This window comes from Schistocerca piceifrons, chromosome 9, assembly GCF_021461385.2.
Source record: "Schistocerca piceifrons isolate TAMUIC-IGC-003096 chromosome 9, iqSchPice1.1, whole genome shotgun sequence".
Lineage (NCBI taxonomy): Eukaryota > Metazoa > Arthropoda > Insecta > Orthoptera > Acrididae > Schistocerca > Schistocerca piceifrons.
In genome coordinates this window covers 176,075,382-176,095,606 of record NC_060146.1, presented here as the reverse complement: position 1 = coordinate 176,095,606, position 20,225 = coordinate 176,075,382, and the positions used below count along the sequence as shown (strand labels likewise).

At 40.9% G+C, this 20,225-nt stretch overlaps 1 protein-coding gene across 3 annotated transcripts in view; it reads right to left on the bottom strand.

Annotated features, from left to right (window-relative positions):
• Positions 1-20,010, bottom strand: part of LOC124716929 (tubulin-specific chaperone cofactor E-like protein) — a 69,611-nt gene extending 49,601 nt beyond the window's left edge. Inside the window, exons 1-4 of one of the 3 annotated variants that reach the window (XM_047243506.1) lie at positions 19,955-20,010; positions 19,158-19,410; positions 13,275-13,456; positions 1,600-1,964 (exon numbers count right to left, since the gene is read on the bottom strand). In XM_047243506.1, coding sequence (XP_047099462.1) covers positions 1,600-1,964; positions 13,275-13,456; positions 19,158-19,400 — 790 coding nt within the window. In that variant the 5' untranslated portion in view covers positions 19,401-19,410; positions 19,955-20,010. Of the gene's footprint in view, positions 1-1,599; positions 1,965-13,274; positions 13,457-19,157; positions 19,660-19,954 lie in introns of those variants that run through there. The other 2 variants (XM_047243505.1, XM_047243507.1) reach the window with 2 other exon arrangements.
• Between the last annotated feature and the right edge of the window lie 215 nt (positions 20,011-20,225).

Genomic DNA, 20,225 nt, shown 5'->3' with positions numbered 1-20,225 from the left:
ACTGCACAAGCAGTGAAATGTAGTAAGTGAAAAACTTTTTTTCTTTAATCATTCTGTAGCGGCATCAGCAAGAAAAAGTCTTGTAAAAGTTTCAAATTATCCATAAAGTTTGTCGCAAGTCACTAAATGCTCTCATTCTCAAATACTGGATGAATACAGTCTGGCTATATGTACCTCAGGAGATACACTTTTTATCAACCTCATCCCTTTGAGAGGTAGGTGGTTCTTTCCAGATAGAATGTGATATGTGTACCAAATTTGACCCAGAGGTTTAAGAGGAGATTGGAACACACATACATCACTTTTTATAATATGTATTTATAATATATTTTATAACATTTATTTCAGCCAATTGGCCTCGAAAAAGGAATTCAAACTTTTAACCTGGCCACTTCCAGCTCCCTCTACTAGTACTCAACAGAGAACTGTTCACTGCAGGGACTTCTCAAAATACATTTCCAATAGGTGGTGGAAAAATCCACTGTCATAGACAGTCACAAATCCATAAGCCAGCGTGGTGAATTCAGACTACAACCCATTTAGCGAGATTAATGGGAGACCAGCCCATTCTTTCCAACCACGACAAAAGCTTCCTACTCTCACATACTGGGTCTTGACACAGGATGAGCCGACAGGTGTGACTAGGAAATTATATCTTACAGCTATCTGTTTCCATCAAATGAAGTGCTCACTAATGAACTACTTTCCAACAAGATGAAACACATGACAAGCAATAACAATGTGCTGCGGCTGCATCCACTTTTGCATTTATATGAAAAATTAATACAGAATCAGTTACATGCCATTGTTTCTTCTACGACAATATAGAAGAAGAAGAAGAAGAAATTATTGAGATAGAAGACTCCGCTAAAGTGCGCTTATGGTGTATGCCACTCTTGCGTTGTGTGCTGATGACGGTAATTTGTTGACATAGATTGTACTCAATCGGGTGATAGTATACAGTAGCCAATGAGAATCACAAAAGGCTAATGATTTCTTTTGGCAGAAAATACAAAGTAATTATATTTGTTTTTCATATGGAGAGAGCCAGGCTAGCTTGACTGAATGTAGTGAAGCTTGAGACCTAAGGCAGGTTGGAGTATGACAGTCTTGTAGCGAGTTGGCAAAGCCAACGATTGTGAATGAAGGAAAACCAGAAGTGTAAAGAGACTGACCTGTAGGTAGCTTGAGGTTTATGTTAAGTTGGCATGTGAGCTGGTGAACCCAACAAATCCCACCACAAAAATATGACTGCTATAACTGAGTGGTGTGAAACAGAGCCTGAGATGTACGATCATCATTGCAACAATGTATTTGTATGTCTCATTTCCAATTTTGCCACAAATTTTGTTGATGTGGTTGAATTCTAACCTAATACAACAAAATACCAGCTACGTTTATTCATAAAACATAGGAAATTACGAATGAGCATTGTGACTGGTTACTGGCAAATGACTCACAATTTGTTGTATTTATCTCCCCTTGTTAATTGTGCAAGTCGTTATTGAAAATGAAATGCAATGAGAAAGCCACAGATGCAGTAAGAGAGCTTTTACCAGAGAACCTTGTCGAGGTTAAATTTCGTAACACTTTTACTACCTGTCCCCGTGTCGAGCGACTCTAGTGGGCAGTCTGCCAACACGAGGGATTCGAGCTGCGGGAACGCGCGTCCCAGCTTCGCCACTTCCGACCATTGTGTGATGGGGTTCCCCGTGAAATGGAGCCTCCGGACACCGGTGAACTGGTAGTGTGGCGGCAGGCAGGGCGCATCATCACTGGGTGCCGGCACGTCGCCACGCAGCACCACCTGCGGGTCCGGGTGAGGGTGCGAGCTACTGTCCTGTTGCTGCAGTCGGTCTTCTCGGTTGTCGACACTGGCGCTGCCGTTGCTGCTGCCGACTGGAGAGGTGGCTTCCAGGTCGACGTGGCTGTACTCGTTCAAACTCAGGTGCAGCTCTTCCAGACTACGAGCACACAGAAATGTGTGGGAAAACAGCTAACATTTATAATGATTTCAAAATTTCCCATATTACATCAGCACACAACCAGAATTAAAATTAATGAGCAACAGAAATTGGTATAATGCAATTACTTTCAGTTAATCACGTCATTCATTCACTCATGAAACACAGTTTGCGCTATTCATACTGTACGACTACTGAGGTATAATAATATGCAATATGATCGCAAATATGGGAATGACTCACTGAATCTTCTGCTAATGTTACCTAGTATGTCAGACAGGACAACACATGGTCCACAGAAATGAAAGTAGCTGCGGATATGCATTTAGAAATCATAACAGGACCACTACTCTTCACAACATGCATAAGTGATTTAACACAAACACAGGTGACAAAATTCATGGGATACCGCCCGATACTGTATCAGACCACCTTTTGCCAAGCGTAGTGCAGCAACTCAATGTGAGGTGGTCTCAACAAGTCATAGGGAGTCCCTTCAGAAATACTGAGCCATGCTACCTCTATAGCAGTAAAAAATTGCAAAAGTGTTGCCAGTGCAGGATTTTGTGCAAGAACACTCGATTATGCCCCAAAAATGTTCAATGGTATTTGTGACAGGTGATCTGGGTGGCCACATCATTAGCTCAAATTGTCCAGAATGTTCACAAAATCAACTGTGAACAAATGTGGCCTGGTGATGTTGACCATTGCCATCCATAAGAATTTCATCGTTGTTTGACTGCAAATGGTCTCCAAGTAGCTGAACATAACCATCTTCAAAAATGGCTCTGAGCACTATGGGACTCAACTGCTGAGGTCATTAGTCCCCTAGAACTTAGAACTAGTTAAACCTAACTAACGTAAGGACATCACAAACACCCATGCCCGAGGCAGGATTCGAACCTGCGACCTTAGCGGTCTTGCGGTTCCAGACTGCAGCGCCTTTAACCGCACGGCCACTTCGGCCGGCCCTAACCATCTTCAATCAATGATCGGTTCAGTTGGAAAAAGAGACCCAGTCCATTCCACATAAATGCAGCCCAGACCATTATCAAGCCACTACCAGCTTGCACGATGTCTTGTTGACTACTTGGGTCCGTGGCTTCATGGAGTCAGCACCAAACTCAAACCCTTCCATCAGCTCTTACCAACTTAAAATGGGACTCACCACAGTTTTCCAGCCGTCTAGGGTCCAATAAATATGGTCACGAGCCCAGGAGAGGTGCTGCAGGTGACGTCATGCTGTTAGCAAAGGCCCTCACATCAGTTGTTTGCTGCCGTAGCTCATTAATGCCAAATTTTGCTGCACTGTCCTAATGGATACGTTTGTCATATGTCCCACATTGATTTCTGCAGTTATTCCCCAAAGTGTTGCTTGTCTGTTAGCACTGACACCTCTCCACTTACGCCGCTGCTCTCGGTTGTTAAGTGAGGGCTGTTGGCCAATTCTTTGTCCGTGGTGAAAGGCAATGCCTCAACATAGTCTTGACAAAGTGGCACTCTGAATATTGTATTCCCTAATGATTTTCCAAAATGGAATGTCCCATACATCTAGCTCCAAATACCATTCCGCGTTTGAAGTCAGTTAACTGCTGTCATGTGGCCATGCGCCATGCACATATCTTTACACACAAACCTCGTGGGTACAAATGGCAGCTCCGCCAATGCACTACCCTTTTATACCTTGTGTGCATATACTACCACCATTTGTGTACGTGCATATCACTAACCCATCAATTTTGTCATCTCGGTGTATACGCAGTCCAGTCACATTAATGTGACCACCGCCTATGTACGATGCCAATGTGCAGTAATCCGTCACAGATGGCAGTACTAGCAATGGACAGTACGTAAAGTGTGTCAGAGGAGGGTGGGGGACGTGGAAAACAGTGCAGTCATTGTCATAATGTGAAAACAGCGATTTATCTGAAGTCCAAAACAGCATTTTCATTGGCTTTCAGTTCAAGGGTAGAAGCAATTCTGAGACAACTAAGTTTGTAAACCAGTTTGTATGCTGTTGTGTTTGAAGTATAACACCCACAGCAAATGGTACTATCCAAAACCTGGGCCAAAGCAGCTGCAGCGCACCGTGGGCCACAGATGAAGGGTGAACGGTGGCTGCAGAGATGTGCAAAACGAACGTGTCTATTGCTAGCAACTGACTGCCCAGATGAACCGAGGGGCTACCATCAGCGTCTCCTCGATGACCGTTCAGCTAGCGTTGATGCATATGCGCCTCTGCAACAGGCACCTGGTTCGTGCAGCTGTGCTAACTGCTATTCATCAGCAATGAAGACCGGAATTTGCACACCAATGGCACATCCACCGAGTGGCAGCAGTTGGCCTTTTCGGATGAATTGTGTTTTATGCTCCATTAGAGAGATGGCTGATAGCATGTATGGCATGAAACATCTGAAATCAAATACCCCACAACAATTGTCAGAAGGGTGCAGGTCGGAGAAGAGAGCATTCTGGTCTGGGGAATGTTGGTGTGAAATTCCCTGTGTGACCCTGTCATTCTGGGAGGTACAATGGATCAACACAAGTATGCACCTATCCTTGGGAACCATGTCCACCCATATTTTTAATTTGTTTTTCATTGGCGCAATGCAACATGTCGCACAGCTCGTTGTCCGTGTGCGTGGTTCAATGAGCACAAGGATGAATTACCATATTCCCCTGGACACCAAACTCTCCGGATTTAAAACCAACCGAGAATCTGTGGGACCACCTCGATCGGGCCGTTTGTGCCTTGGATATTCAACCAAGAAATCTAGTGCAGCTGGTCATGTCATGGATCCACGTCCCTGTCAGTAGCTTCCAAAACCTTACTGACTCTCTCCCTGTATGCCTTGCAATGGTCTGTGCTGCAAAAGGTCGTTAGTCATGCTTTTGGTGGGGTGCCACATTAATGTGACTGGTCAGTGTATGATCATCAGCACCCTAAGACTGTTTTCCCATGATACTGTTATGGACAGTATAGTATAATTGCTGGATGATCTTAAGGAATTGTACAAAGACTGTGAAACTTTCATCTGGTGTAATAATGTCAGATTGTTTTCCCATGATATTGTTATGGACAGTAAAGTAACATTGCTGGTCACCCTTAAGGAATTGTACAAAGCCAGCAAAACTTTCATTTGTCGTAAAAATTGACAGTTCTATTTGAATGTAAATATTATTATTAATAATAATAATAATAATATTTCATTTGGTTTTCACCTTGCATTATTGACCTATACCCTCAAATTTAATCTTGTCTACCCTTACTTCATACATTTCATATTTTTCGTGATTTTTCTCATGTGTTAGGGCGCATTTTTGTGAATTTTTTTTTTTTAGACAATTCTACGTTATTTAGGTATTTTTACATGTTTTTATCCACCAGCATGGATCCTTGCTCCTTCCATCTGTGTCAGTACAGAAAAGTTTCCTTATCCCTGGCCAGAACACAGTCCCACATGCTGTTCTGCATTGTTGCTTGGTTCATGGAAACCCCCCAAATGGCCTTACCATCAAATTACCCTTGTCTGGCTGTCACGCTTTCTTCCACAATGACCCTCTCCTGTTCAGATTCTGCCAATCCTTACTCCTTATGAATTTAGTCCTGCAAAAACATATCAATCAGGCCCAATCCTCCTTGCAATACCTTCTCTCCATCTGTAGAATTCTCCTGCTATGCAATCCCAAATTCCTGGATCCCCTAATACACATTTAAACTCCTGCCAACCAGGAACTAGAGCAACAAGCACAACACTGCCTCAGAAAACTCTCCAACCTGATCACTTTCTACTCCTGCCTCAGACTACCACATCCACCACTCCTACAACAACCTCCAAAACCTCCGCTACGTCCCCTCATAGCTGACAAACTTTGTCTCGCGGATCTACTACATTTACCCCACCCTCCAAAATTCACTCTTACTACCACACAGAATTCAAACAGACCTGAAACACAGTCATGAACCTTTCTTTCAACAGCCTTAGCCCCACAGAAGTATCAGTCTTTTCCAAAGACCTCAGCTTTTACCCCACTCCCAAATTCAATCATAGAGGTCTTATTAAAGACCTTCTCTCTTTCTCCTGGTCCCTACAGTGGAAACACTTTTTTGCCACCAACCCTACCAATCAGGCTCAATCAAAGACCAATGTTGAATCCTGCCTGACTCCGTTCACTCCTCCATCCTACTGTAAGCCATCCCTACTGCCCCCTAATTGCCCCCTGTTAACTTTCCAGAATTTCTTAACCACGAACCTTGCTTCACCGTCATTCCTCAAACCATCTACATACAAACTAACGTTAAATCTGCAGAAAGAACTGCGATCCACCACCTACAAACTGACCCTGACCTTATAATCCAACCTGCTGACAAATGCTCTTTCCAATGTTCTACATTTACATCTACATGGATACTCTGCAAGTTAACGTATGGAGATTGGCGGAGACTAACCTGTACCATCACTTGTCATTTGTTTTCCTATTGCACTCGCAAATAGAGCAAGGGAAAACATGACTATCTGTATGCTTCTGTATGAGCCCTAATTTCTCTTCTCTTATCTTCATGGTCCTTAGACACAACGTATGTTGACAGCAGTAGAACCATTCAGCAGTCAGCTTCAAATGCCAGTTCTATAAATTTTTTCAATGTTGTTGTTGTTGTTGTCTTCAGTCCTGAGACTGGTTTGATGCAGCTCTCCATGCTACTCTATCCTGTGCAAGCTTCTTCATCTCCCAGTACCTACTGCAGCCTACATCCTTCTGAATCTGCTTAGTGTATTCATCTCTTGGCCTCCCTCTACGATTTTTACCCTCCATGCTGCCCTCCAATACTAAATTGGTGATCCCTCGATGCCTCAGAACATGTCCTACCAACCGATCCCTTCTTCTAGTCAAGTTCTGCCACAAGCTCCTCTTCTCCCCAATTCTATTCAATACCTCCTCATTAGTTATGTGATCTACCCATCTAATCTTCAGCATTCTTCTGTAGCACCACATTTCAAAAGCTTCTATCCTCTTCTTGTCTGAGCTATTTATCGTCCACGTTTCACTTCCATACATAGCTACACTCCATACAAATACTTTCAGAAATGACTTCCTGACATTTAAATCTAAACTCAGTCTTAACAAGTTTTTCTTCTTCAGAAACGCTTTCCTTGCCATTGCCAGTCTACATTTTATATCCTCTCTACTTCGACCATCATCAGTTATTTTGCTCCCCAAATAGCAAAACTCCTTTACTACTTCAAGTGTCTCATTTCCTAATCTAATTCCTTCAGCATCACCCGACTTAATTCGACTACATTCCATTATCCTCGTTTTGCTTTTGTTGATGTTCAAGACACTGTCCATTCCGTTCAACTGCTCTTCCAAGCCCTTTGTTGTCTCTGACAGAATTACAATGTCATCGGCGAACCTCAAAGTTTTTATTTCTTCTCCATTTTTTCAATAGTGTTTCTCAAAAGGATTTTTGCCTTACCTCCAGGGATTCCCATTTGAGTTTCCTAAGCATCTCCGTAACACTCACATGTTGTTCGAACCTACCCGTAGCAAATCTATCAGCCCGATTCTGATGGTTTGAACGGGAAGCACTACCTGGCAAATTCTGCTACAGTGACCTCTTTCAGAAATCCAGCAGGATATCCAGTTCTTAGGCCCATCCCAGAACCTCTCCCCGGAGTCCATCTCTCCACTCACCCCTACCATTCCCTACACTCCTACCTTCTACATGCTTCCTAAAGCCCATAAACCCATTGACCCAGGACACCTCATTGTGCCTGGTTACTGTGCCCTCACTCAGAGCATCTTTGCTCTCATAGAGCCTATTCCCCGCAACCAACCCTCCTATATAAAAGACACCAACCATTTCTTTCTCAGACTCTCCACAGTTCCTGTTGCTCTAACATATGGTGCCCCGTTCATCATTATTGATGCCATCTACCTTTACACTGGGAGAGCAGCTGAACGGAATGGACAGTGTCTTGAAAGGAGGATGTAAGATGAACATCAACAAAAGCAAAATTAGGATAATGGAATGTAGTCGAATTACATCCGGTGATGCTGAGGGTATTAGATTAGGAAATGAGACGCTTTAAGTAGTAAATGAGTTCTGTTATTTAGGGAGCAAAATAACTAATGATGGTCGCAGTAGAGAGGATATAAAATGTACACTGGCAATGGCAAGGAAAGTGTTTCTGAAGAAGAGAAATTTGTTAACATCGAGTATAGATTCAAGTGTCACGAAGTATTTTCTGAAAGTTAAAAAAAATGTAAATGTCATGTGACTAGGGCCTCCCGTCGGGTAGACCGTTCGCCGGGTGCAAGTCTTTTGATTTGACGCCACTTCGGCAACTTGCGCGTCGGTGGGGATGAAATGATGATGATTAGGACAACACAACACCTAGTCCCTGAGCGGAGAAAATCTCCGACCCAGCCGGGAATCAAACCCGGGACCTTAGGATTGACATTCTGTCGCGCTGACCACTCAGCTACCGGGAGCGGACTTCTGAAGGTATTTCTATGGAGTGTAGCCATGTATGGATATGAAATGTGGACTATAAATAGTTTAGACAAAAAGAGAATAGAAGCTTTAGAAATGTGGTGCTACAGAAGGATGCCTCGTCAGGAAAATGACACTCAAACATTTTTTTTCCCACATGGAATGTTTCCTTCTATTATATTCTCTCTCTCTCTCTCTCTCTCTCTCTCTCTCACACACACACACACACACACACACACACACACACACACACACACACACACACACACACAAATAGAAAGAAACATTCCACATGGGAAAAATATATTAAAAACAAAGATTCCATGACTTACCAAACGGGAAAGCGCTGGTAGATAGGCACAATAAAAAACACACACACAAACACAAAATTTCAAGCTTTCGCAACCAACGGTTGCTTCGTCAGGAAAGAGGGAAGGAGAGGGAAAGATGAAAGGATGTGGGTTTTAAGGGAGAGGGTAAGGAGTCATTCCAATCCCGGGAGCGGAAAGACTTACCTTAGGGGGAAAAAAGGACTGGTATACACTCGCTCACACACACATGTACACGATCAAAGGCAGAGCCACGTGTGAAAGCACCCACGTGATTTACCAACTGACCTGCCTACACTGTGACGCTTTCTATGTGGGAATGACCAGCAACAAACTGTCCATTCGCATGAATGGACACAGGCAGACAGTGTTTGTTGGTAATGAGCATCACCCTGTAGCTAAACATGCCTTGGTGCATGGCCAGCACATCTTGGCACAGTGTTACACCGTCTGGGTTATCTGGATACTTCCCACTAACACCAACCTATCCGAACTCCGGAGATGGGAACTTGCCCTTCAATATATCCTCTCTTCCCGTTATCCACCAGGCCTCAATCTCCGCTAATTTCAAGTTGCCGCCACTCATACCTCACCTGTCATTCCACAACATCTTTGCCTCTGCACTTCCGCCTCGACTGACATCTCTGCCCAAATTCTTTGCCTTTAAATATGTCTGCTTGTGTCTGTATATATATGTGTGTGTGTGTGTGTGTGTGTGCGCGCGCGCGCGCGCGAGAGTGTATACCTGTCCTTTTTTCCCCCTAAGGTAAGTCTTTCCGCTCCCGGGATTGGAATGACTCCTTACCCTCTCCCTTAAAACCCACATCCTTTCATCTTTCCCTCTCCTTCCCTCTTTCCTGACGAAGCAACCGTTGGTTGCGAAAGCTTGAAATTTTGTGTGTGTGTTTGTGTGTTTTTACTGTGCCTATCTACCAGCGCTTTCCCGTTTGGTAAGTCATGGAATCTTTGTTAGAAACACAAACAAACACATACGTACACACAAAATTCTAGCTTTCGCAACCAATGGTTGCTTCGTCAGGAAAGAGGGAAGGAGAGGGAAAGACGAAAGGATGTGGGTTTTAAGGGAGAGGGTAAGCAGTCATTCCAATCCCGGGAGCGGAAAGACTTACCTTAGGGGGAAAAAAGGACAGGTATACACTCGCGCACACACACACACATATCCATCCGCACATACACAGACACAAGCAGACATTTGTAAAGGCAAACTCTTTGCCTTTACAAATGTACAAATGTCTGCTTGTGTCTGTGTATGTGCGGATGGATGTGTGTGTGTGTGTGTGTGTGTGTGTGTGTGTGTGTGTGTGTGTGTGTGCGCGCGAGTGTATACCTGTCCTTTTTTCCCCCTAAGGTAAGTCTTTTCGCTCCCGGGATTGGATGACTCCTTTTATTTTTTATTTATTTATTTATTGTTCCGTGGGACCACATTTAGGAGAAGTCTCCATGGTCATGGAACGAGTCAATACATGAAATTATAACACAATTGTAGAAACAGATAAAATGAAATATAAGAAACATATTCAGGCGACACGTCATTAGTTTAAATAAATAAAATCAAGAATGTAACACTGGAATTTGCTTAATTTTTTAGCTCTTCCAGGAGCTCCTTGACAGAATAGGAGTGAGCCGTGAGGAAACTCTCCAGTTTAGACTTAAAAGCGTTTGGGCTACTGCTAAGATTTTTGAGTTCTTGTGGTAGCTTATTGAAAATGGATGCAGCAGAATACTGCACTCCTTTCTGCACAAGAGTCAAGAAAGTGCATTCCACATGCAGATTTGATTTCTGCCTAGTATTAACTGAGTGAAAGCTGCTAACTCTTGGGAATAAGCTAATATTGCTAACAACAAACGACATTAAAGAAAATACATACTGTGAGGGCAATGTCAAGATTCCCAGACTATTGAATAGGGGTCGACACGAGGTTTTCGAACTTACACCATACATAGCTCGAACAGCCCGTTTTTGAGCCAAAAATGCCCTTTTTGAATCAGAAGAATTACCCCAAAAAGTAATACCATATGACATAAGCGTATGAAAATATGCGAAGTATACTACTTTTCGTGTTGAAATGTCACTTATTTCAGATACTATCTAATGGTAAATGAAGCGGCATTTAGTTTCTGGACAAGATCCTGAACATGGGCTTTCCACAACAGCTTACTATCTATCCGTACGCCTAGGAACTTGAACTGTTCCGTCTCGCTTATAACATGCCCATTCTGTCTGATTAAAATGTCAGTTCTTGTTGAATTGTGGGTTAGAAACTGTAAAAACTGAGTCTTACTGTGATTTAGCATCAAATTATTTTCCACAAGCCACGAACTTATATCATGAACTACATTATTTGATAATGTTTCAATATTACACACAAGATCCTTCACTACCAAGGTGGTGTCATCAGCAAACAGAAATATTTTTGAATCACCTGTAACACTAGAAGGCATATCATTTACATAAATAAGAAACAGCAGTGGCCCCAGCACCGACCCTTGGGGAACGCCCCATTTAACAGTGCCCCATTGGGACTGAACATCATTACCACTCTCAATATTGCGGAGGATTACCTTCTGCTTTCTGTTCTTAAAGTAGGAGGCGAACCAATTGTAAGCTACTCCCCTTATTCCATAATGTTCCAACTTCTGCAGTAATATTTTGTGGTCAACACAGTCAAAAGCCTTCGTTAATCAAAGAAAACACTTAACATTCACAACCTTTTATTTAATCCATCCAAAACCTGACAGAGAAAAGAGACTATAGCATTTTCAGTTGTTAAGCCATTTCTAAAACCAAACTGTACATTTGACAGCAAATTATGTGAATTTAAATGCTGCAGTAACCTTGTATATACAACCCTCTCGATAACTTTAGCAAACACCGATGGCATAGAAATAGGTCTATAATTGTCAAGATTATCCCTGTCTCCCTTTTTATAAAGTGGCTTCACTACCGAGTACTTTAATCGGTCAGGAAACCGACCACTCCTAAAGGAAAAGTTACAGATATGGCTAAGTACTGAGCTAAAATACGTGGAACAATACTTCCGTATTCTGCTAGATACCCCGTCATATCCATGAGAGTTCTTGGTCTTTAGTGATTTAATTATTAACTCAATCTCCCTCTTGTCAGTATCATGGAGGAGCATTTCAGGTAACAGTCTCGGAACACTTTTTTCTAAGAGCGCTATATGATACCCTGTTGGGACTAGGTTTCTATTTAGTTCACCTGCTATATTCAGAAAGTGATTATTAAGTACTGTACATATATGCGACTTATCCCTTAAAACCCACATCCTTTCGTCTTTCCCTCTCCTTCCCTCTTTCCTGACGAAGCAACCATTGGTTGCGAAAGCTAGAATTTTGTGTGTATGTATGTGTTTCTATCGACCTGCCAGCGCTTTCGTATGGTAAGTCACATCATCTTTGTTTTCTCATCACAAGAATGACTATAAGGAATGCAGAACAACTCAAGGTATACATTAATAAAAGACAAGAAAATTGTCCTTGTGTGAGCTAAATTCAGCATAGTATGACAGTTATCATTTTGGAAACTGTTGCTTCCTCCATTACATTAAATCTCTGCTCTGGAACTTCTACTGGTTACTTGATGTTGACTTGATTACACAGGTCTTTCTCAAAGAAAACAGGTACCTCCATCTGCAGACACTAAGTGATGTTTACAGTACAGTAGTACTTGTGACACAGCTTTATAATGCTCACTGCTACTTGCTACATAGGTAAGAGTACATTTCAGTCTTTGAATCTGGGTTTTTAGATAATTTGTAGAAAGAATGGGTAATGAGGTAAGGTTTTTTTTAATTTTTGTTTTAATTTTTTTATTTTCTTACGGATGGGAGCTGTTTGATTATGGTAAAGCCCAGTAGCATCTTGGAAAATATCAGTTAGTTGTAAAAATAAAGTAGCACAAAGAGGCATGCATTCAACCAACCACCCAACAGAAATTGCTGACGTTAATGTAAGAATTTCTAAGATTTCTATTTTTTTACAAGCAAATTGTTACATAGCCATTAATAGGATTAAATGTCAAATTCCTGCAGCATGGCTGTGACAAAATTGTGCACAACAACTGTGAACAGCCTTTACCGAAGACAGATCATGAAAAGTTGAAGGAAGTGATTTGAGATGAACTTATTGAATTAGACTACCAAAACCCTAAAAAAATTATCCATCAAAAACAATAAGGTAAATTTTTTTTAAACATTTTTTTAAAACATTGATTCCTTAAATGCCCACTCTAAAGCAAAATCTTGACTGATTTCTGAGCTACCATCATTTTAACAGGAATAAATTTTTAAATAAGAGTAATGTCATGCCTTAGTGGTATCATCTAGCAGAAATTTGTGATAATCCAAAAACAGTGACACTTGCCCCAAGAATTACACCTGTTTATGTCTGAAACTCAGCACACCAAGCATCCCCAAGGCTAGGCAAAGCTGTGGCCTGCCTTACCTGGGAAGAATCTTCAGCAGGCTGCGGACGCTCTTCCAGTCAATCCGCGTGCCGTTCAGCACCAGGTTCCGAAGAAAGCGGAAAGAATTATTGTTGTCCAGGAACATAAGGTCCTCTCGGAGGTCGTTGAAACTCAAGTTGACAAATCTGATGCGTGGCATCTGGCGCAGTATGCCAAAGATCTGAAACCAGCATGAGAATGGCTGTAGTCAAGTGAAACATAGGCACCTTGGCATGAGGCTAACAGCTAGAATTATATTGACGTGAGAACGGTCAGATTCTTAGCCGGGTGACTGATCATCTGTCTGAAACAACATCCTCTCTCAGTGAAACTTGTTTGCCACCTGATAATCCTGAAAGACCAAAAGTGGACTACACAGGACTTAACTGACAAGTGAGGAAACCTCACTCAAGCAGGCAAACAAGACTCAGGTCACAAGAACATCAAAAACAACTTTCAATGTATATTGTCCCCATTGTTTAAGGTTTACTGACTTCCAGCTTTCTGTTGGTTCTATGACTTGCCAAAGAGTTCAGTCTTTTAATAAAGTACACATACTTTTGTGCATCCGTACCTCAGATTGTTACGAACAGTAACACTGCCCACAAGATGATTTTGCTGGCATTTTGGCCTAGTTTACTCCATTTTAATTATGTGTGACAATGCTAACCTGATTTTGAGTGCATTTTTGGACACTACTACTATGGCTCAATTATAATGGTACATTTTTAAAAATAGAACTGAAGATGGTCATCACTGACAGAAACCAGTAGTCCGAGGAAAAATAAAAATACTGGTAATACATAGAAATATAAGAAATTTGTTCTAAAAAACAAAGTTCTTGTTTTCTGCTTCTGTGTTTAGTACTTTTGTGGTAGGGACTACATTCCAGGACAATACTTCTGTATTTTAACAACCAATACCAATGTAGCTATAACCAACAAAACTTGTTTTTACTCTTCTCTCATAACACACACTATCAAAATACTCTTCATATGAACTCTGCCTGTCTAGGGAAATAAATAAAAACAAATAAAGACAATTAGTTAAAAGCTCGCCTGGCTAGCTACGTCTTCTACAAATTATCCACTTACATGCATACTGCATTATCAAATTCTGACAAGCACTATAGGAAACAAATTGCAAGATAAACACACTTCCATTATCACTAAGAAATTGGTAGCTCTGTTTTTAATGTAATGGTCTTCTTCTAATTTTTAATTATCAACACGTGCTACAAGAAATTTTACTGCAGCTGCCTCTCTGTGGTAATGTATATTTTCATTTGTCACAGATGCCTGGGGATTCCCTTTCGTGACAGGGTCTAAGGAACATAACACATGAAAAAACAGTTGCTTAGCAGATGTAAAGTAAAGTACTCCAACACTGCAAAGCTTAATTCCATAACTTTGACAAAGGTTTTAACTCAATGTAGAGACACAACACACAAGAGGAGGAGAATAATAAAATAGATAAATACAAACAACTGAGTTCTGATAAGTGCTAGTTTTCCCATGGAACTCCGATGTTCTGATTGGTACCAAGAAATCAGTCAAGAATTAATGAGGTGTCACTCACACGCAGAGCTTTCTGTATGTAAATGATTCATAACCCAGAACATTGACTCAACAGGTATGACTAACTTCGCAGCAAATCTGTGTTAAATGAAAATACTAACACATTTCTGAGTGAATAGTACAAACCGACATTAATTTAGCACCTAACCAGGGCAACATATGGCATACTCAAGAAACAGTGCTACCAGAGCACAACATTTCCAAGAATACTGAACACTGTTGACTGAAACATTTGCAGTTCAGTCCCAAAATAGCAAAAAATTTAAGTCTTAACGTGACGTTATATTTTAGCAGACAATCATTATTTGCACTGTATAATTGTGTTTCAAATCACACACTTGAAAAATCCCATAACATTGTTCAAACAAGCAAAATCGATACCAAGAGAGATGAATATGATTGCACAATCGATAATTGAATGGCTTATTCCTATGAATGAGTTCTAAGCTTTTACCAAACTTGTCAACAGTAGGAAGCTCTTAGAAGTGAACTCCAATTTAACTCCTTGCCAAAATCCGATAAAAGTTACTTGACTTGCTGAAATAATGTGTAACATAGTTTTTGAAGCCACTTATATTTCACTAATGTCACAACCAATAGCATGTGGGAGAGTTCACAGTGTGATGTCTATAAGAGTTGCTCGACAGAAAGCCATTTTTGAGTTCGTTAACGAATTTACTGCTGAGTTAAAGAGAAATAATGTCTTTCTGGCATTTGCTGTTGAAATCATTTAGGGCTATTACACACAACAATAATTACTTGTGGTTCCAAGTTCTGATTTTTCAATGAGCTGGTAATAGTTTAGTTAATTTTGTTCTTTTTTATAATGTTAGAGACCGTGCATCATTATTTGTACTGTTTTCCTTGCATATTTCTTTCATTGAATAGAAGCTATCAATATTAATGTTTAGATTGAAATGTGGTGTGATGTTAGACAAGGTCAGTTTTCCAGCAGCACAGTCTAATATGTCATTAATGAGATTACTTAATACCAGAACAATAGGAAGTAAGTGTTCATCTTAACAGTTATTGACACAAGAATAATACTTTTCCCAATTATTAATATGCTTTATAAATTATGTTTACACCCAGTGCTATAATTTAGAGCATGCCATTTACATTATATTTATGAAGAAATATGTTGCAAATATATAAAATTACATTCAAGAAGTCATCTATTATGTAGAAGAAATAGTCAAATGAACAACTTAACCCTTTCAGGTATGATTTTTTTTCTGGAGGAAGGAAAATTTTTATTTATGTGATATTGCTCTTAGTTGATTTTTTAAAGATTTTAGATGTAACATATATTAAAAAATATGTAGGCCCCCTACCCATTTTCGAAACATACTTTGCACACTTGGCTTCATTTTATGGACTAAAATAACAAATTAAGAACTATTCTCCACTAGTTTTACATGGTAAACCAAACAAGAATTTCTAGTGTTAAGTTTTTACAAGTCCTAAAATTTATCAGTCCCTCTATTATTTCTTGAATGCAAAAAATACACATAAAACAGCAACAAGAAATAAGCCATGATCAGCCCTGTGGAATGTTCGACGTTAATGGCTACAGTGTGATATGCCCAGCCCCTCCTCCCCACACTCCATGTCTTCCTGAGATCATGGCTGTGGTGATAGATGGATCTGGAGAGTAGCCCAAGGTCTAGGTTAAGTCTGAAGGGGATACTTTGATTTTGAGCTGGAGAAGCCAATGAAAGTGAATGTCAGATAAATGTTGTGACCAGCAGCATAGCCCAAGGTTTACATTCATGCCATATTTAATGCAATCTCACCATCAAAGTTAAAACTGCAAGTTAAACTCGGCAAACATATGTGGCAACTTATCACTTAGGCAAAGAAACTGATCAGAATTATGTGTGGGTACACACATGTACGTTTTAGAAACAACAGTTTCTGTAATTGAGAAATTTGTTGTCAATAATACACTGCAGATAAATACAATAAGGAAAAGTGATCTGTGCTTCCCTCCAGTGAATCTAACAGAAAGGAGTGCAATACTCAGCTATAAAACTCTTTCCACTCATGCTGTAGTGTACGGTAAGGTGTCAAAGTTGAGTGACTGTAGGAAGATACAAGATGACTCAGACAAAAATTTCTAATTGGAAAAATTTAAGTTAATGTGGATGAGTAGGAAGAATAAACCTGTACATCTACATCTACATCCATACTCGGCAAGCCACCTGACGGTGGTTCGGATACAGTATTATTAGTGTCCTACCTGACACAATCAAGTCATTTAAATATCTGGGTGTAACACTGAAAAGCGATATGAAATGTAACGAGCATGGAAGACCTGTGGTATGGAAGGTGACTGGTCAATTCAGTTTACTGCGATAATTTTAGGAAGGAGTGGTTCACCTGTAAAGGAGACCACACACAGTAAGTTGGTGTGACCTATTCTTGAGTACTGCTTGAGTGTTTGGGAACCATACCAGGTCAGATTGGTTGGTTGGCTGGCTGATTTGGGGGAGGGGACCAACAGTGAGGTCATCGGTGCCACCGGATTAGGGAACAAGGTCAGCTGTGCCCTTTCAAAGGAACTATCCCGGTATTTTCGTGAAGCGACTTAGGGAAATCATTGGAAACCTAGACGATGGCCAGATGTGGATTTGAACCGTCGGTCCTCCAAAATGTGAGACCAGTGTGCTAACCACTGCACCACCTCACTCAGTCCTGGTCAGATTGAAAGAGATGTTAAGCAATTCAGAGGTGGACTGCTAGATTTGTTATGGATAGGTTCAAACAACATGAGTGTTACGCAGACGCTTCAGGAACTCAGGGAAGGTGATGTTCTTTTCGAGAAACACTATTGCGAAAATTTAGAGAACTGGCATTTGAAGCTGACTGCAGAATGATTCTACTGCCGCCAACATACATTGTGCATAAGGACCGTGAAGATAAAAGACAAGAAATTAGGGCTCATACAGGGGCATACAGGCATTTTTCCCTTACACTATTTGTCAGGGGACAGGAAAGGAAATGACTTAGTGGTACAGGGTAGCCTTTGGCACCCACCGTATGTTGGCTTGAGGAGTAGATGTAGAACCTCATACACATAAAAAAGCTGCGAAAGACCTGTACATTTTACCAACTCAGTGTTTACAATTCAGTATGCCAACATACATAGAAACAACATGCAATAGTTGTATTAACAGAAATCTTCAATACTGCTTCAGAAACTCAAAACCAAACTGTAATCTATCAATCTAACTAGACCACAACTAAAATTTGACACTCACATTTCTTGGTTTTGCCAAATCAAATTGTCACCTTTCAAGCTAAGCTATACTTTGAGCTATGGTACAGATCAGTGTGTCACTGAAACCAACACTCCAAAATATAATACAGATGCAAAGGAAATAGGCCCTATTGTCAGTGTTCTGTCATCGCATGCCAGAAATATTGTTAATAAGATCAACTAAGCATCTTATGGGTAACCAGCACTTAATTTATTTTTCCATTTGGGTTCATTGCTGGAATTTCATGATAAATACAACAAGAACTTGAAATGTATGGAGAAGATGATACATTATGAATTGATCTCATTCTTTTCAGTTTGTGTACAATGTTCTTTCATTTCACCCACATTCAGGGATACATTTAAGTTTGCAATAATCTGGGCTACACAGTGATCAGAGTGATACTGCACCCTCCAAAGAAATCTTGCATGCGGAACAGACTAACATTTAGTGTAGCCCGAGATCTTGATACGATGGAAGGTGATAATCCGGTGGTGAGCTGATGTAGCCACGAATAGTTGTGTTATTAAATTACTCTGTATAGTAGCCTAATATTTACGGTCCCCCATCACATTTTAAGTACTAAAACTCAAAGGTAAATTGAGAAAACCTATATCAAAACATGGGAAAGTCTCTGACAAAGAGGGTATTTTGATGTGTATTGTGTAGATATATTGTACATTAACTACAAAAAGTGCAAAATGGGAGGGAGGTCTCTCTTATTCGAGCAGACAGTTCCTGGCATGTACCATAACAATATCATTATGTATCAATAGGCTGTTGGCAAAATTTTATTGTATGTTTTCGAGTGTCTTTGGATCACTTCAGTAAGCACAGAAATAACACTGTTCATGTGACAGATTCAAACACGTTGCTACACAAAATCTTACACCATAAAAAAGGGCAAAATTAAAAAAAACTGTCATGTACGGCACATCACACCTTGGCATATATATTACTAAACGAAAATAATAATCAGAATAGCAAAGAGCACGGAGTTTTTCACTTTTCTGGGGGATAAGAATTACAGATAACAGCTTACCTCTCTCCATCTGGACAGCCTGTTTTGAGCCAAGTCTAACTCCTCTACACCATGACATTTGAGTCCAAGCTGGTCTTCATCTCCGGCTGATTCAATATCACAGTCGTTTAGCACCAACAGGGACGGGATACACCTTCTGGGTCCTTTCTTCGGAACGTAGATTGCTATGGGTACGTCCAGGTCCAAAGTGTCATCTTCCTCCTTCCCATACTTTTTGTCTAAGGCCTCTAGAAGCGATGGCATTTCATATGATCTGTAAGAGGAATGGTCACGTTACACTAACTGAGCACTAAACACTGCGAACACACACACAAACACACGCAAAGGGCCTGCAGTCAGCGTTTTCAGAGGTACACGGTATTACTGTTTAGATCCGCGATCTATTTCGGCGCAGCTCCGCCGTCCCTGGCGTTCATTTCGCAACTGTCGCTGTATCGCTCGCTCGCTTCTTTGTTTGCCCCTCCGCCACTTTCACTGCGCCGTTCGCCTGCTACCAGCTGATTACGACGTGTTGGACAAGCGTCTGCGTCACAGACAGAGCGCCACCCACGCGGTGGAACACGGAACCAAAACAAAAGGTCTAAGTATTACTTGTTTTCTTTTGTTTTACAGCCTATTCGACAATTCAACGGCAAATTTTATCCACACGCGCAGGCAACGCAAATTTTAAACGGTAAGGAAAACTTGAACCCTCTGCAGTTACCACATCGCGAATATAGTGTTCTCTGAGATAATTTAATCGCTCTGTCAAAGAAGTACACAAAGAGCCTGATGTTTCTTGGAGAAAATATACTCACTTTGAGCAACAGCACTTCCCTCGTTATTGCATCAAATTGAGAGTAGTTATCCACATTTCGCAATAACACTTACATCTTATTTTCCTTCCGAAATGCGAAGAAACAAACAGTTGTCTGTTCCACATAAGAGAAATCTGCTGAGCTTTGTTTATTTACGTCCGAACAGCTGTGTTAGTTCCTCGCTACTGGCACAGGTTTCGCCACTTGCACAAGGTCGTCTACTGATTTTTACGTTTTGCTTTGTGGCAAGTCTAGAACCAACATATGGCAA